The sequence below is a fragment of the Neolamprologus multifasciatus genome, chromosome 23 (assembly GCF_963576455.1).
Source record: "Neolamprologus multifasciatus chromosome 23, fNeoMul1.2, whole genome shotgun sequence".
Taxonomy (NCBI): domain Eukaryota; kingdom Metazoa; phylum Chordata; class Actinopteri; order Cichliformes; family Cichlidae; genus Neolamprologus; species Neolamprologus multifasciatus.
The window spans coordinates 3,117,953-3,132,638 of record NC_140460.1 but is presented as its reverse complement, the minus strand read 5'-3'; the positions used below and the strand labels follow the sequence as shown (position 1 = coordinate 3,132,638).

General features: G+C 39.6%; 1 protein-coding gene across 1 annotated transcript; it reads left to right on the top strand.

Annotated features, from left to right (window-relative positions):
• The first annotated feature begins 5,500 nt into the window (after positions 1–5,500).
• Positions 5,501–12,212, top strand: LOC146490721 (E-selectin-like). The gene is made up of 15 exons (XM_085152147.1): positions 5,501–5,839; positions 5,945–6,017; positions 6,126–6,530; positions 7,165–7,269; positions 7,359–7,550; positions 7,707–7,892; positions 8,001–8,189; positions 8,274–8,459; positions 8,573–8,779; positions 8,905–9,084; positions 9,968–10,153; positions 10,276–10,482; positions 10,580–10,759; positions 10,963–11,086; positions 11,265–12,212. The coding sequence occupies exons 1-15, from the start codon at positions 5,777–5,779 to the stop codon at positions 11,308–11,310; spliced, it is 2,529 nt and encodes an 842-aa protein (XP_085008273.1). The 5' UTR covers positions 5,501–5,776; the 3' UTR covers positions 11,311–12,212.
• The last annotated feature ends 2,474 nt before the right edge of the window (positions 12,213–14,686 follow it).

Below are 14,686 nucleotides of genomic sequence, written 5' to 3'. Positions count from 1 at the left end.
AGCAGATGGCCCCGCCCCTCCCTGAGCCTGGTTCTGTTGGAGGTTTCTTCCTGTTAAAAGGGAGTTTTTCCTTCCCACTGTCGCCAAAGTGCTTGCTCATAGGGGGTCATATGATTGTTGGGTTTTTAATCTGTATCTATGAAGCGCCTTGAGGCGACTTTTGTTGTGATTTGGCGCTATATAAATAAAACTGAATTGAATTGAATTAAGTGACCTTTTATTGGTGAGCTTTTTCTTAAAACCCAGTGTAATGCAACATCATGTGAATATGGGAGACAGGAGCCAGGAGACTATCAACAATATAACTGTGAACGTGGTTTTGAGGGAGAAAGGCGCCAAACATGTGAGCAGTTTAGTGTTGAAATCGGCAAAGAGCTGCCATTCAAAGTCAGGACAGGTGCTCCACACTCGCGGGGTCTCAGCCGTTCCTCACACTCCGGTCATGCCTCAGCTCGCGATAAATCTTCCAAAAAGCAGGGAACAGGAAGGGTCCAAGAATCTGAAGCCAGGAAGGGAAGCAATCACTGAAGGTACACGATATCGGACACGAATCTATAAGCCGGGATTCTCACTAACGTGGTAATTCAATATTCCAGCGACGAAAGGCTCTGAGCTGCTGCCTTTAGTGTCCAGAAACAGCGAGGAGCTACAGGTGTGCATGCCTAAGGCAGGAGCCCGAGGTGAGCTCCGCCCTGGCCGAGTGATGCAGGAGCAGGAGGGAGGGGAACAGAGATCAAAACAAACACAAAAACAGACGTAGCCTTGCAGGGCTGGCCGGGCAGACACAGGGACCATGACGTTCTTATCCAACAAGCTAATTTCTACAATAAACAAAAAAGGACCAAAGTGCAAGTACTATATTTCCTGAGGCCATAAACACTTTCAAAATGCTGATCCAATTACATGCATCAACCTGCACTGTCTTTAAAAATGTATTACAAAGAAACTGCAAGATATTAAATCACTGCATGACTGTTTAACCCGTTTGTGTCCTCGGCCTTAGAGGACTGTTGTTTTTTCTCTGCCGCATCGATCCTGCTTCCAGTGAATCATTATAAGTTATTAGCATGAACAAGGCTCGTCGTAGTGCTGTTACAGTTACCACACTGTCAGATCTCTGATGACAATACGTGGATTGGCAGCATCGCCTCTCAGTAGGAAGGTTCCTATTTCGAATCCTAGTTGGGACCTTTATGTGTGGATTGTGCATGTTCTTCCTGTGCTTGTGTGGGTTTCCTCCCACAGTCCGAAGAAATACTAGTCAGATGAAGTGGTGATTCTACACTCCTCAATAAGTAAAAATGTACAGATTAAAGTATTGTATGAAGCTATTATTAGATGTTGCTGCTGGTGTAAAGCACTTTGAGAGGTCAGTGTGACTAGAAAAACACTACAAATACTTTGAAATCTGTTATTTTTATATTAGAAACCTGTTCGATTATATTACATTAAATTATGCATAACCCATTTGCGCCCTTAGCTGTGTAATGCCCTTCTCTGGATCAGTCAGAAAATAGATACCATAGCTGCTCAGAAGGAAATCAGACATTCAACACAACCTGTTGGGTTAAGCGTAACCCTGGCTTTCTCATGATTGGTTCACCAATTTTTTTTTTTCAATTCAATTTCTTTATTGTCCCACAAGGGAAATTAGTTTAGCAGCAGGAGGATAAAAATAAACAGAACAATACTACAAAATAATAATAACAATAATAATGATAGAAAGTTCAAGGACAATTATTTGCCATTAAGGAGACAAGACGCAGTAGGGATAAAAGAGGCCTGGAGTCTTTTAGTCCTCCTCGGAGGTACTCTAAAACGGCGGCCGAAAGGCAACAACTCAAACTCACTGTGAAGTGGATGGTTCACACAATTAATAATAGAATGAGCCTTTCTATGCACATTTCTATTGTAAACGGCCAAAAGTCCATCTTGCCAGCACCCTGAAATTTTGCTAGCAGTTTTTACCAGAAGTCCCAACCAGCTGTCACTTGTAGACACACGGAGGTCTGAAGTGGCCCGAGACCTACTTGTGCATGTAATTTCATTAAATTGTGTAAATGTTTGTAAAATGTTGTTGGAAAGCAAGTTAAATATGAAGGCTGACAATTGAACTTATGGATCGTGTTTTTTCTTCACTCTAGGTTATTACGATCAGCAATACTAGTGTCATGCTACTGTCACTGCATGTTGGGTTTTTTGTTTGTTTTTTTTCCCCTTAGACTATAAACAGACTCTATTAGCTGCAGTCGAGCTATTTTTACCTTCTGCTGCATCTGTTTTTGCTACATAAAAACATAAACATACTCAGGTTTTCTCAAGTATATGTTATAGAGGCAAGAGAGCATATGAAATCTCATTGCAACACCCCTCAAAAGTAATAATATCTCTGTTTGTTTCTCACGAGGAAGAAACTTACCCAAGTAAGGTCAGTGTTGAAATTATGCGTTTGTCTTAAGCTGCTCCACCCTTCCACACAGCCTTTGCCAACCTAGCAGTTTAAAAAAAGAAATTCAAAGAATGAACAAAAAAGAAAATGCTGAGAGCTTTCTTTTTTTTCATGTTGTTCACAGGCTGCCTGAAGAAGCCAGTCCATCATGTGATACACAACTATAAACAACAAGTCTTATTTAGAACAGTTGTACATTTACTTATATTAATTACAGTGCAGTGGTAACAGGTAGATTCAAACATGCTCTGGATGCTGTTTTAAATATCAGTAAGTTAAAGTTTTTGTTTAATATGTTGTTAACAGAGATGGGCAGTAACGCGTTACTTTTTTCAGGTAACGAGTAAAGGGATTACTATTGCAAAAACGGTAATTAGATTACCGTTACTTTCCCGTAGGAACGCTGCGTTACTGCGTTACTAAAACCGTGATTTTTTTGCGAGAATGTCTCATGACAGTGACGTAAGCGAGTGCGACGTTCGTGGCAACAGCTGTGTGCAGATCAACAATGGATCATATATCGAGTGCAGAGAGAGTATGAGCGTGCAGCGTTTAAAGCGTGGAAGTACTGACCTTACTTTGAGTTTGATTCCATAAAAAGTGACAAAAACATTAGTGTCCGTTGTGCGTGGGAAGAAAACTTCTTTTTACAGCGAAAAAAACCCCTAAACAAGCACCGAGTAGCTACGACGTAATGGGAAATTCACATGGAAACTCGCGGATTCTTCCACTGACCGCTGCGGCACACCTGCACCAGGATAAACCTCCGCCTACGCAACTCCTGCTTTACAGGTGAAAATAGAGCAACAGGACCGCTAGTCTTTGACTTTATTTATTTTCTGCTGTGTTTTACTTGCATCTATTTGAAAGACTGAGTGTAAACACACACAAAAAAATATTTTATGTGCTGGAATGTGCAGAAAATAGGTTTAAATATTAAACAAATTTCTTCCAGTCAGAGAATGTTGCATATAATTAAATTTTTGCTTGATGCATAAAGTTAAAAGATTAAAACTAATAAAACAAGTTTTAAAAAGAGACTTTTCCATTTGATTACATTTTGTATGATTGATTATGCAGAAAAAGTAGAATTGGGCTGAAAGATCTATCACTTTATCACCTATTCAGGTTGTAAATCGTGTTTTTAAAAAGTAACTAAGTAACTAAGTAATTAATTACCTTTGAAAATAAGTAATTAGTAAAGAAACAGGATTACTTTTTTGGGGAAGTAATCTGTAATTAGTTACTGATTACTTTTTTCAAGTAACTTGACCAACACTGGTCGTTAATACTATGCCAACGTGGTGTGGTGGTTAGCACTGTTGCACTGATCCTGAGTTAAATTCCACCATCAGGCCGGGATCTTTCTTTGTAGAGTTTGCACGGTCTGTCTGTGTTCATGTGTGGGTACTGCGACGTGCAGTAAGTGGGGATCAGTTAAATGGAAACGAAATTTCCCATAGTTGTGAATGTGAGTGCAAATAGTGGCCCTAAGATAGGTGGGATAGGCCCCAGCCCTCCCCCAAGAGACCCTAAAAGGATATATATATATATGTATGTGTGTGTGTGTTAATAATGTCTTGTTAAATGCTTTGTACTTCATATGTTTTTATCTTACTACCGACTCAGTGGATTTAAATATATTATCGCCCCCTGCTGGTTGCTGGTATTGTATTTTTATACACATTAGAGCAGCGGTCCTCAACCCCCGGGCCTCGGACCGGTACCGGTCCGTGAGTCGTTTGGTACCGGGCCGCAAGAGTTGAGGCTCAGGTGTGAAATGTATAGTTTTCAGGGTTTTTATCGGTTTTCAGCGTTATTTTGTTATCGTTTTTATCGTTTACTCGGTTTTCCTTGGTCTTTTCACGTGTGTTAGGAATAAATCTTCTTTTTTTTCGGTACTGGTACTAGTTTTATTTTGTTGTATTTATCCGCGACACCTTAAAGGCCGGTCCATGAAAATATTGTCGGGCATAAACCGGTCCGTGGCGCAAAAAAGGTTGGAGACTGTTGCATTAGAGTCAGCCTGTCCTTGGGACCTTTGTGTGAACATATGGAAAAATCACAGTTTGTTTTATTATTTTAATCAGAATCAGAACACTTATTAATCCCTGAGGAAATGATATGGTTACAAGATAATAACAGTAACAGACTTAACTAAATTAAATAATATATTACAAACTTTACAAAACTCTAATGAAAGTGTCCTTCCATGTTCAAGAACCACACTCAGCAGCGTTTCTGCACAGCCACTATACATTAGTTACCTGGATTTTGCATTGAATTCTTTTCTAGCCACTTAGATGCTCTGAGGTTATGCAGCCTTTTATCATTTTTATTTAGTAAGGTAATTAGATATAAGGCATTCAGTGAGTGCACAATTGCCAGTAATAAGTTGGACTCACTATTGATGGATGTTGGGCATGAGTGCTCTGCCAGGGCTACCCTTTGTCCCCTTTGTTTTTGATTCATAATTTTTCTGGACAGGATTTCTCGGTGCAGACTTAAGGGTTCATCCCATCCTCAGAATTTCATCTCTGCTTTTTGTGGTTGGTGTGGCCCTGTTGGTTTCCTCCAGCTTGGGCTGGAGAAGTTCACATCCAATTGTTAAACAATGAGAATGAGCATCAAAGTCTGAGGCCATGGTCCTTAGCATTAGTAGTCATATGGACATACCACACTGTATAAGTGTACTTTTTTTCTCTCTCTTTTTTCTTCAGACTCTAAACAGCTTCTCTACCATCTTCTGACAAAGTCAGTTACTTTCTCAATTATGTGTTGAAGAAATAAAATAAATAAAATGAAATCTTATTGCAATATACCTCAAAAGAAATCAACTTCTTTGTTTTTTTCTCCAGGGAAAGAAACTTACCAAAGTAAGGTCGGTGTTGAAATGAGGCGTTTGTCCTGAGCTACTCCACCCTTTCACACAGTCTTTGCTGTACATTTAAATAATTTTTAAATGTTCAGTGAGTTGTTTTGTCTTCACCAGAGCACCTAAAAATGCAAATCTATCAACTGTGAAGAATATTGCAATTTTTACACAATTTTATTAAAATATCACTCAGCTAAGGTTGTTGTCTGTTGTCAACTCAACCTGTGAGTTACAGACTGATGAACACTATGAGCTGATTGAGTAAGACGGCACAAACGTTTTGAACAGGAAATGTTTTTAAAGCCTTCTGTGGAATGACGAAATACTGGACAGTATTGGAGGGGGTGGGGGGAATTCAACTGATATCCTCCAGGTTTCCTGGACGATACAAGAGAAGAACATAAAAGCAGCAAATCCAGTGCTTAACACTCAGAATACTTTCATCCCTACATATGAGGCTGAAACCCACAGAGTCAAACATCTACTGTAGGCTATCAGGCATATCATTTGACATGGTGAGTGGCGTATCAATTTAAATATTTTTATTTTTAGGGCAGATTTCAGTAAAAATCATTTCAGCTTTAATTTAATGAACTTTTTTTTTAATATGATGTTTACAGAATTCCTGCTTTGGACTATTTCAGACCCATGGATATAAGAGCTCGTGGATCAACTTCACCTTTATTTGCTTAAGTATGTAAATTAAGTTAATTAAAAACTTTTACAAATAATTTATTAAAAAAATCCATCCTTTTTTTGCTACATTTGCATCTAATAAATATCTCTTTTCTCTATCCTTAGTGCTGTGCATGTGGACTAGTGTAGAGTCCTGGTCTTATTTCTATTCAAACAACACAATGACATGGGAAAATGCACGAAGCTGGTGCCAGGAGCACTACACAGACATGGTGGCCATCCAGAACCAGGAAGAGATCGAGCATCTTAATAACTGGCTGCCCAAGAAAAATGGCTACTACTGGATTGGAATCCGTAAGATTAATTACATCTGGACCTGGGTAGGAACCAACAAGCCTCTGACAGAGGAAGCAACCAACTGGGCAGAAGGAGAACCGAACAACAGCAAGAGTGACAAAAATGCAAAAATCAGTGAGGACTGTGTGGAGATGTACATTAAAAGAGATAAAGAACCAAGCAAGTGGAATGATGAGAGATGTACAAAATCAAAGACTGCTCTGTGCTACACAGGTGAGCAACAGTTTGGGACTAACATACTAGAGCAGCTTGTTTTAGCTGCTTCATGTTTGATATTCTTGTTCATAATCTCACTGATCTAAAAGCTTGCAATTATTTATTTGACATGTTCTTGTAGTATAATCAGTGTTGGTCAAGTTACTTGAAAAAGTAATTAGTAACTAATTAATGATTAAGTCTCTGGAAAAAGTAATCCCGTTACTTTACTGGTTACTTATTTTCAAAAGTAATTAGTTACTTAGTTACAACCTGAATAGGTAATACAACAATAGACCTTTCAGCCCGTTTCTATTGTTTATGCAGAATCCATCATATAAAATGTCATCAAATGGAAAGGCTCTTTTTAAAATTTGTTTTATTAGTTTTAATCTTTTAACTTTCTGCACATTGCATCAAGCAAAAATGTATTTATATGCAAACATGTTTTACTTGAAGAAATTTGTTTAACATTTAAACCTATTTTCTGCATATTCCAGCATTTAAAATAAAATATTTTTTGTGTTTACACTCTTTGAAATAGATGCAAGTAAAACACAGCAAAAAATAAATAAAATCAAAGACTCAGCACTGAGATACTTACTCTGAGTATAATTAAGAAGACTTATGAAAGTACATTTGCTTTCTGCAGCGGCTTGTAAGAATGACTCCTGTTTGCACGGAGAGTGTGTTGAAACCATCAACAGCCACAAGTGTGATTGCTTTGAAGGGTTTTTTGGAGACAAGTGTGACCAAGGTGAGAAAAGAAATGACCGCCTAGATTAAATCATATTTTAAGTCATGTAAAGGATTTGATATCTAATTGTGTGTTTTATTTGTTGTCAGTTGTGCTGTGTAACAAAAGCGAAGTTATTGTCCCAGAAAAAGGATCCCAAAATTGCTCTCACAAGTATGGCAGTTTCTCCTATGACTCCTTGTGTCAGTATTCCTGTGAGGAAGGATACAAGCTGAGTGTGCAGAGATCTCTAAGGTGTACTTCCTCAGGAAAATGGTCAGAAAAGCCACCTTTGTGTGAATGTGAGTTGGAAATCTGCAGTAACAAGATAAATGAAGAGATGAGACATTAACCAGTAGCTACTAAAATTCTGAGATGCTATATCTTATTGATTGTTATTATTTCCTACACAGTGATGGAGTCATGGTGTAATGCTTTTTCCCCTCTGTTGTCTACAGTGATTCAGTGTGAGAAGATGTCAGAGCCTACACATGGATCCATGAAATGCTCCGATCCTCTGGGCTCATTCAGCTATCAGTCCACCTGTACTTTTACCTGTGATGAAGGTTATGTACTGTCTGGATCTCCATCTCTGCAATGTGAATCATCAGGAAAGTGGAATGGATCCCAGCCATACTGTGTTGGTACGGCCACATGTTTTTACCTTTCATCATTGTGTAGATTTTGTTATTTGGAGGATGATTAAAATAAAAAGCTTTAATTTAACTCCTTCTGTTGCCTCTCTTTTGTAGCTGTTCAGTGTCCTGCTCTGCAAAACTTGACAAATGGCTTTGTCAGCTGTGGAGAAGATGCTGATATGAGGTTCAGCTACAAAAACACCTGCAGCTTCAGTTGTGACCATGGTTACCATTTAGTGGGAGCCAGTAGAGTGACCTGCACATCAGGAGGTACATGGAATCAGCAGATTCCTCACTGTGAAGGTAAGAGGAACACGGAAAGTAGAACCCACCCATCTTCTATATCATGAGGACACGTTCAATAAAATACACATTTTTCTGTGTCAGCCATCCTTTGCCAGAATCCAGAGAGAGAAGCTCCCCTCATCATGCAGTGCAGTGAATCTGTGACCGAACTGCGACCAAACTCCACCTGCAGCTTCAGCTGTGAAGAAGGTTTTGAACTGCAGGGAGCAAACACCATCAAGTGTTCTGAGGACGGACAGTGGAATAAAAACATACCTACATGCAAAGGTCTGAAAGACTAATTATATCAATATTTACTACAAACAGTGTTACTCAAGTTTCTTTTTTGATTGATTATGTCCTGACATATTAATAATATTTTCCTATTTTCTCTTTTGTAGCAAAAGGATGTCCTGCTCCAGAGGTCCCAACAAATGGTCAGATCAGCTGCAGCCCTTCTCTGTCTTCATCTCTTAGTCATGACACACCCCATCCACTTGGCATGGTTTGTCATTTTACATGTGATGAAGGACATGAGCTGCAAGGTGCACACAGCATGGAGTGTACACATCCAGGCCAATGGACCTCCAGATCACCAACCTGCACAGGTACATGTGAACCCATTTTACCTGGATTACTTGTTGTTCATAACTTCATTTGCATGTTCAGACCTTTACGAGCACAGGTGAGATCACTTTTTTAATATGTGAAATCTTCCTTTCTTTTACAACAGCTGTTACATGTTTGTTGCTTGAGGCTCCTAAAAACAGTCACATCAATTGTTCCAGCACTGAGTCAGTTTACAACTCTCAGTGCTCCTTCACCTGTGACCAAGGCTACTCATTAGAAGGACCTGAGCTGCTGACATGTGATCGTCATGGCAACTGGACTGCAGAGAAACCCACCTGTCAAGGTAAAAAAAAAAAAAAAAAACAGATAAAAAGGGGAAAATAAAAATTTTCTATATAATGTGGACATTGTGGAGAACTATTAATACCTTGGAGTACACTTACACAATAAACTGGACTAGGTTAAAACACCACTACACTTTACAGGAAGGGCCAGAGTTGTCTCTATTTTCTGGGGGGTCGGAGGTCTTTCAACATCTGTCGGACAATGTTTAGAACTTTCTATGAGACTGTTGTGGTCACTGCCATCCTCTATGCTGTTGCATGCTGGGGCAGCAGGTTGAGGGTCGCAGATGCCAACACACTAAAAAAACTGATCTGCAAGGCCAGTAATGTTGTGAGGATGGAGCTGGACTCCCTCAGGGTGGTGTCTGAGAGGCGGATGTTGTCCAAGATAAGGACAATGCTGAATAACACCTTTCCCCCACTCCATGACGTGCTGGCTAGTCACCGGAGCACATTCAGTGAGAGACTGAGATTACCAAAGACTACACTGAACGACACAGGAAATCATTCCTGCCTGTGGCCATCTCCCTGTACAACTCTTCCATCTAATACACTGTGAAACTGCAATAGCTGCACCCTTTTTGCACATGCTCAGTAAAATAGCAAATGACAAAGTTTACAGGTTAGAGTCAAATGTCAGTTATATATATTCCACCCCTGTAATATTCTTCATATTTATAATTCAGTGATTGTATTTATTAATGCTATTTCTTAAATTTGTAAACTCTGTAACATATTGTATTATTTAAATAGTTTAGTCTGTTACTGTTACTGTCTTGGAGCAACTGTAACCCACGTAATTTCCTTGGGGATTATTAAAGTAGTCTGATTCTGATATATCACGAGGACACGTTCAATAAAATACACATTTTTCTGTGTCAGCCATCCTTTGCCAGAATCCAGAGAGAGAAGCTCCCCTCATCATGCAGTGCAGTGAATCTGTGACCGAACTGCGACCAAACTCCACCTGCAGCTTCAGCTGTGAAGAAGGTTTTGAACTGCAGGGAGCAAACACCATCAAGTGTTCTGAGGACGGACAGTGGAATAAAAACATACCTACATGCAAAGGTCTGAAAGACTAATTATATCAATATTTACTACAAACAGTGTTTACCCATTGTAGCTCTTTTATTTTAAGTCTCTTTAACTATGATATATTTTATTGATCTCCTTCTGTTTCCCTTTTGTAGCAAAAGGATGTCCTGCTCCAGAGGTCCCAACAAATGGTCAGATCAGCTGCAGCCCTTCTCTGTCTTCATCTCTTAGTCATGACACACCCCACCCACTTGGCATGGTTTGTCATTTTACATGTGATGAAGGACATGAGCTGCAAGGTGCACACAGCATGGAGTGTACACATCCAGGTCAATGGACCTCCAGATCACCAACCTGCACAGGTACATGTGAACCCATTTTACCTGGATTACTTGTTGTTCACAACTTCATTTGTATGTCAATGACATGAAAGTGAAATCTTCCTGTCCTTTACAACAGCTGTTACATGTTTGTTGCTTGAGGCTCCTAAAAACAGTCACATCAATTGTTCCAGCACTGAGTCAGTTTACAACTCTCAGTGCTCCTTCACCTGTGACCAAGGCTACTCATTAGAAGGACCTGAGCTGCTGACCTGTGATCATCATGGCAACTGGACTGCAGAGAAACCCACCTGTCAAGGTAAAAAAAAAATAAAAAAAAACAGATCAAAGGGGAAAATAAAATTTTTCTATATAATGTGGACATTGTGGAGAACTATTAATACCTTGGAGTACACTTACACAATAAACTGGACTAGGATCAAAGGGGAAAAGAAACATTCACACCTTTACAAATTTCGGTCCAAATGTTCACATTATTCATATTTCACATTGTTTCCACAGCTCCAGTGGCTGCAATTACTGTTGGTGTGGCAGCAGGGGCTACTGCGTTGTTATCTGGTGTGTCTATGGCTATGTGGGTCTTGAAAAAAATGAAGAAGAAAGCTGACACATATGAGCTGAGCAGGTTAGAGAAGGATTCACCTCTTTGTTCTCTGCTGTGTTTCTGAATATGTTGACTTTGAAAGAACTGAAGAACAAATCAGTTATGTGTGAACTCAGCAGGTTCGGTTTCTCCTCTTTTCAAAACTGTTTTTTAAGTTTGTTGAATTTAGTTGCTCATGTTCTTCTCTCTTTTATTACAGCAACTCTGACATAGAGGCTCCTCTACAGAGCTACAAAACGCAGTGACAGCCTGATGTAGAAGACATTTCTGTTCTTTGTAGACAACTACAGACAGTATATGTTTCAAAACAGCAATGTGAAAATATGAATCATATATACTAATTTAAAAGGAGTATAAAATAAGTAAACCCAGTGAGTGGATGTGACATTTGCAGATTATATTATAGGTTTGATCATATTTGGCTGAATTTTTAAAACAAAATGTGCTGACACACATTTTTCCTCCAAAAGGGAGTTTTAAATTGAACATATTGTTCTACAACTTAATGCAAATGCTGGGAAGGTGGCTTTATCCATGTTTTTGTAAATATTATATAGCATCGTGTGAATCTTGTGTGTATAACGTTGTGTTTTGCTAAGTTACCATTACACTTTAAAACTGATATGTTATATTTTCAGTCTTAGATGGTTGGAAATGTTGTGATATACATGCAAAACTAAGAAGAATTGATTTAAAAAAAAATCATCCAGAGAACATTTTGTTACATATTTTATTTTTTAATTCCTTGTTCAGCATATTGCTAATTAAAGATGAATTGGACACTGATCCTTATCTTTGGTGGGTTTTAATGTCAACACGAGCAAAATGTGTGGCTGCTGGGGAAAGATTAGGACAATAATAAGTTGGAACTCACATCTTCCACTTAATTATTACATTAACAGCTGTTCCAGGTAGTTGTTTGGCTGACACAACTCAGTTCGAAACATATTATTACTCTATCAAAACAATGAACTGAACCCAGGCCAGACAGTGGTGCCACATCCACAGTCATGGCGGTGATCCAAAACTAAAAGAAGAATTACTACCTAGTCTCCATCCTACCACAGAGATATTGTTTCTTGTATTTCTTGACTGTATTCATCAGAAACCCCACGAATAAAAGTTGAACTTAGACTGGAAATAACAACACATTGGCAGGTTATGTTGTGTGGCAGGTAGGATGTAGGACCCAAATACAGGACTCACAGACACGAAAGGATGAACTCAAAAAGGAAGCTTTATTGCGCTGTAGCAAAAACATACTAGAAACAAAATCCAAAAGCAGAAAACTAGAAACTAAGGACAATGAACATAGACGCTAGAAACTAGGTGCAAGGAAACACAAAGCACAGGGAAGTGGTACAACACAAGAAAAGGGAGGCTTAAATATACAAGGGAGTAATGAGAGAATGGGAAACAGGAGGGAACCACAGCTGGGACTAATAAGACATGACGAGACAAGGGGAAGCAAAACTAGATACACTGACATAGGACGCAGACTTTCAAAGTAAAACAGGAAACATGAGAAAATCACAAAGACGCAGACTAGACCCTGAGACCAAAATCCTAGGACTAAAAATAAAACACAAGCAGAACCAAAACCCGTGAATAACAATAATCAAAGAATTGAACTAAAACACACACAAAACACTGGGCCACAGATAGGGATGGGTATCGAAACCCGGTTCTTGTTGAGAACCGGTTCCCACTGTTTCAATTCCTTGGAATTGTTTTCCATTTTTGCAAACATTCTCTTATCGATTCCAGTCGCCCCGAATGACGTCACCACGTTGCGGAGCGTCATTTACCTGGCAGGGCGCCTAAGCGGCTCAAACGCTAAGTTTGGTTATACTTTATGAGAACGGATGACAACAGGGCAACTTGCAATACTTGAAGAGTAGATGTTTCATTTAAGAGAGGAAACACTACGAATATGCTAAAGCATTTGCTCACAAAACACACGATGACCTTAAATGAATGTCATGTTTTTAATTCCGCTCCGGACTCGTGAATCCCAACCCAGCAGCAGCGCTAACGTTTGCACGTCCTCTCCCGTTAATGCGGCAGGTAAATAATCAACTAACCAGTGGCGGTCCTAGCCTTTTTGGCGCCCTGGGCGAACACTCCCTCTGGCGCCCCCCCCCCCCCCCCACACACACACACACACAAAACATATTAAGGATTGTACATTAACATAAAACTGTTGTGCACACACATATGAAGAGAGAGAGAGTATGCATAGTATGCAAACGGCTACCTAACAGCCATCATAATTCGTCATACAATGAGAACAGGACAAATCAACAATTACTAATTAATATTAAAAACTGTAACATAATGTATTGTTTGGAGTTTAGTCTGTTACTGTTACTATTTTTACCATTTCTTCTTGGAGCAACTGTAACCCACATAATTTCCTTAGGGATTAATAAAGTATTCTGATTCTGATTGTTTCACGATGACCTGCCATTATCCAATCACACATCTGCTTACCTGATTCTTTTACTCGTTTCTCTTCCTCTTCTTTTCTCTTTTTTCTAAACTGAGGACCTGATGGCTTTGAACTTTTCTTGTCCATCTTCCATTGGTTTTAATTTTGCACTCCAGTATGAACACCCATCCCTCAACACGAGGATCACCACAACATGATCTAACACACCTACACCTTAGTTCACAGATTCACTTTGTCTAGGGTGCATTTCTGAGATTTCACACAACCCAGGATTCAAATCATGAATCCATAATGGACTTGGATTTACAACATTATAAATGAAATGTGCTCTATTTGGAAGCAGCCGGTCTCCCGCCCCTTTCGACGGGTTGTGTGTGAGACTTTAAATTATCAAACTGTAAATTTTACATTTTAAATTGTTATTGATCCCTTTACCCCGAGTCCTAACGTGTATATTTATTTTCTTACTCTTCTTATATATATTGTTTGTTTACTTGCACTGCTGTAACTGGAGCCTCGTCGTCTCGTCTCTCTATATACTGGACTGTAGCGGAGATGACAATAAAGTTTACTTTGACTTCAGCAGCGAGCAGGCGCGCCGAGGGCTCTCGCGCTCACTTTTCGTGTATAGAATTAAAAAAACAGATAAAATTAAAAAAAAAACATCGGTGAAAACTATAAGTCTGTATTATAATGTGTGGTGTTTTTGTGTTTGTTGGTTTGTTTTTATTTTGTTTTACTTTGCGAGTTGGTTATTAGATGCTGCGGTTAGAAAATCCCCCGCCCCCTCTTCCCTGTGTCACAAGCAGCAGGCGCTCCTCGCAAACGAAGGGCGCCCTTACTCCCAGCAAATGGGCGATAGAAAACCAATCGGTGCCTATGCCATTCCCAATATGCGCTGGCTGACGTCGGGGCAGCATGAGTACGAGCATTTTTTTTTTTGTCGATGCCGGTGATGCCGCCCCCCACCACGATGCCGCCCCGGGCAACCGCCCGTGTCGTCCGTATCTAAAACCGCTACTGCAACTAACAGTGCAGATTATGTTAGCGCGATCTGCCTCATTACAAAACCTGCCATTACTGTGCATTTAGGTGACCATGATGAGAGACAGAGTCTGGCTCAGATGCATTTCTCTGCAGTCTACCGGTAGCGTCTCCTTTCAGGCCAG

What these genes read in the sequence shown, in the direction of transcription:
- LOC146490721 (XM_085152147.1), top strand. Translation starts at nt 5,777, where the DNA reads ATGAGGCTGAAACCCACAGAGTCAAACATCTACTGTAGGCTATCAGGC. An exon ending in AAACATACCTACATGCAAAG is followed by an intron (nt 10,154 to 10,275) that starts GTCTGAAAGACT and finishes TCCCTTTTGTAG; the next exon opens with CAAAAGGATGTCCTGCTCCA. An exon ending in AGAGAAACCCACCTGTCAAG is followed by an intron (nt 10,760 to 10,962) that starts GTAAAAAAAAAA and finishes TTGTTTCCACAG; the next exon opens with CTCCAGTGGCTGCAATTACT.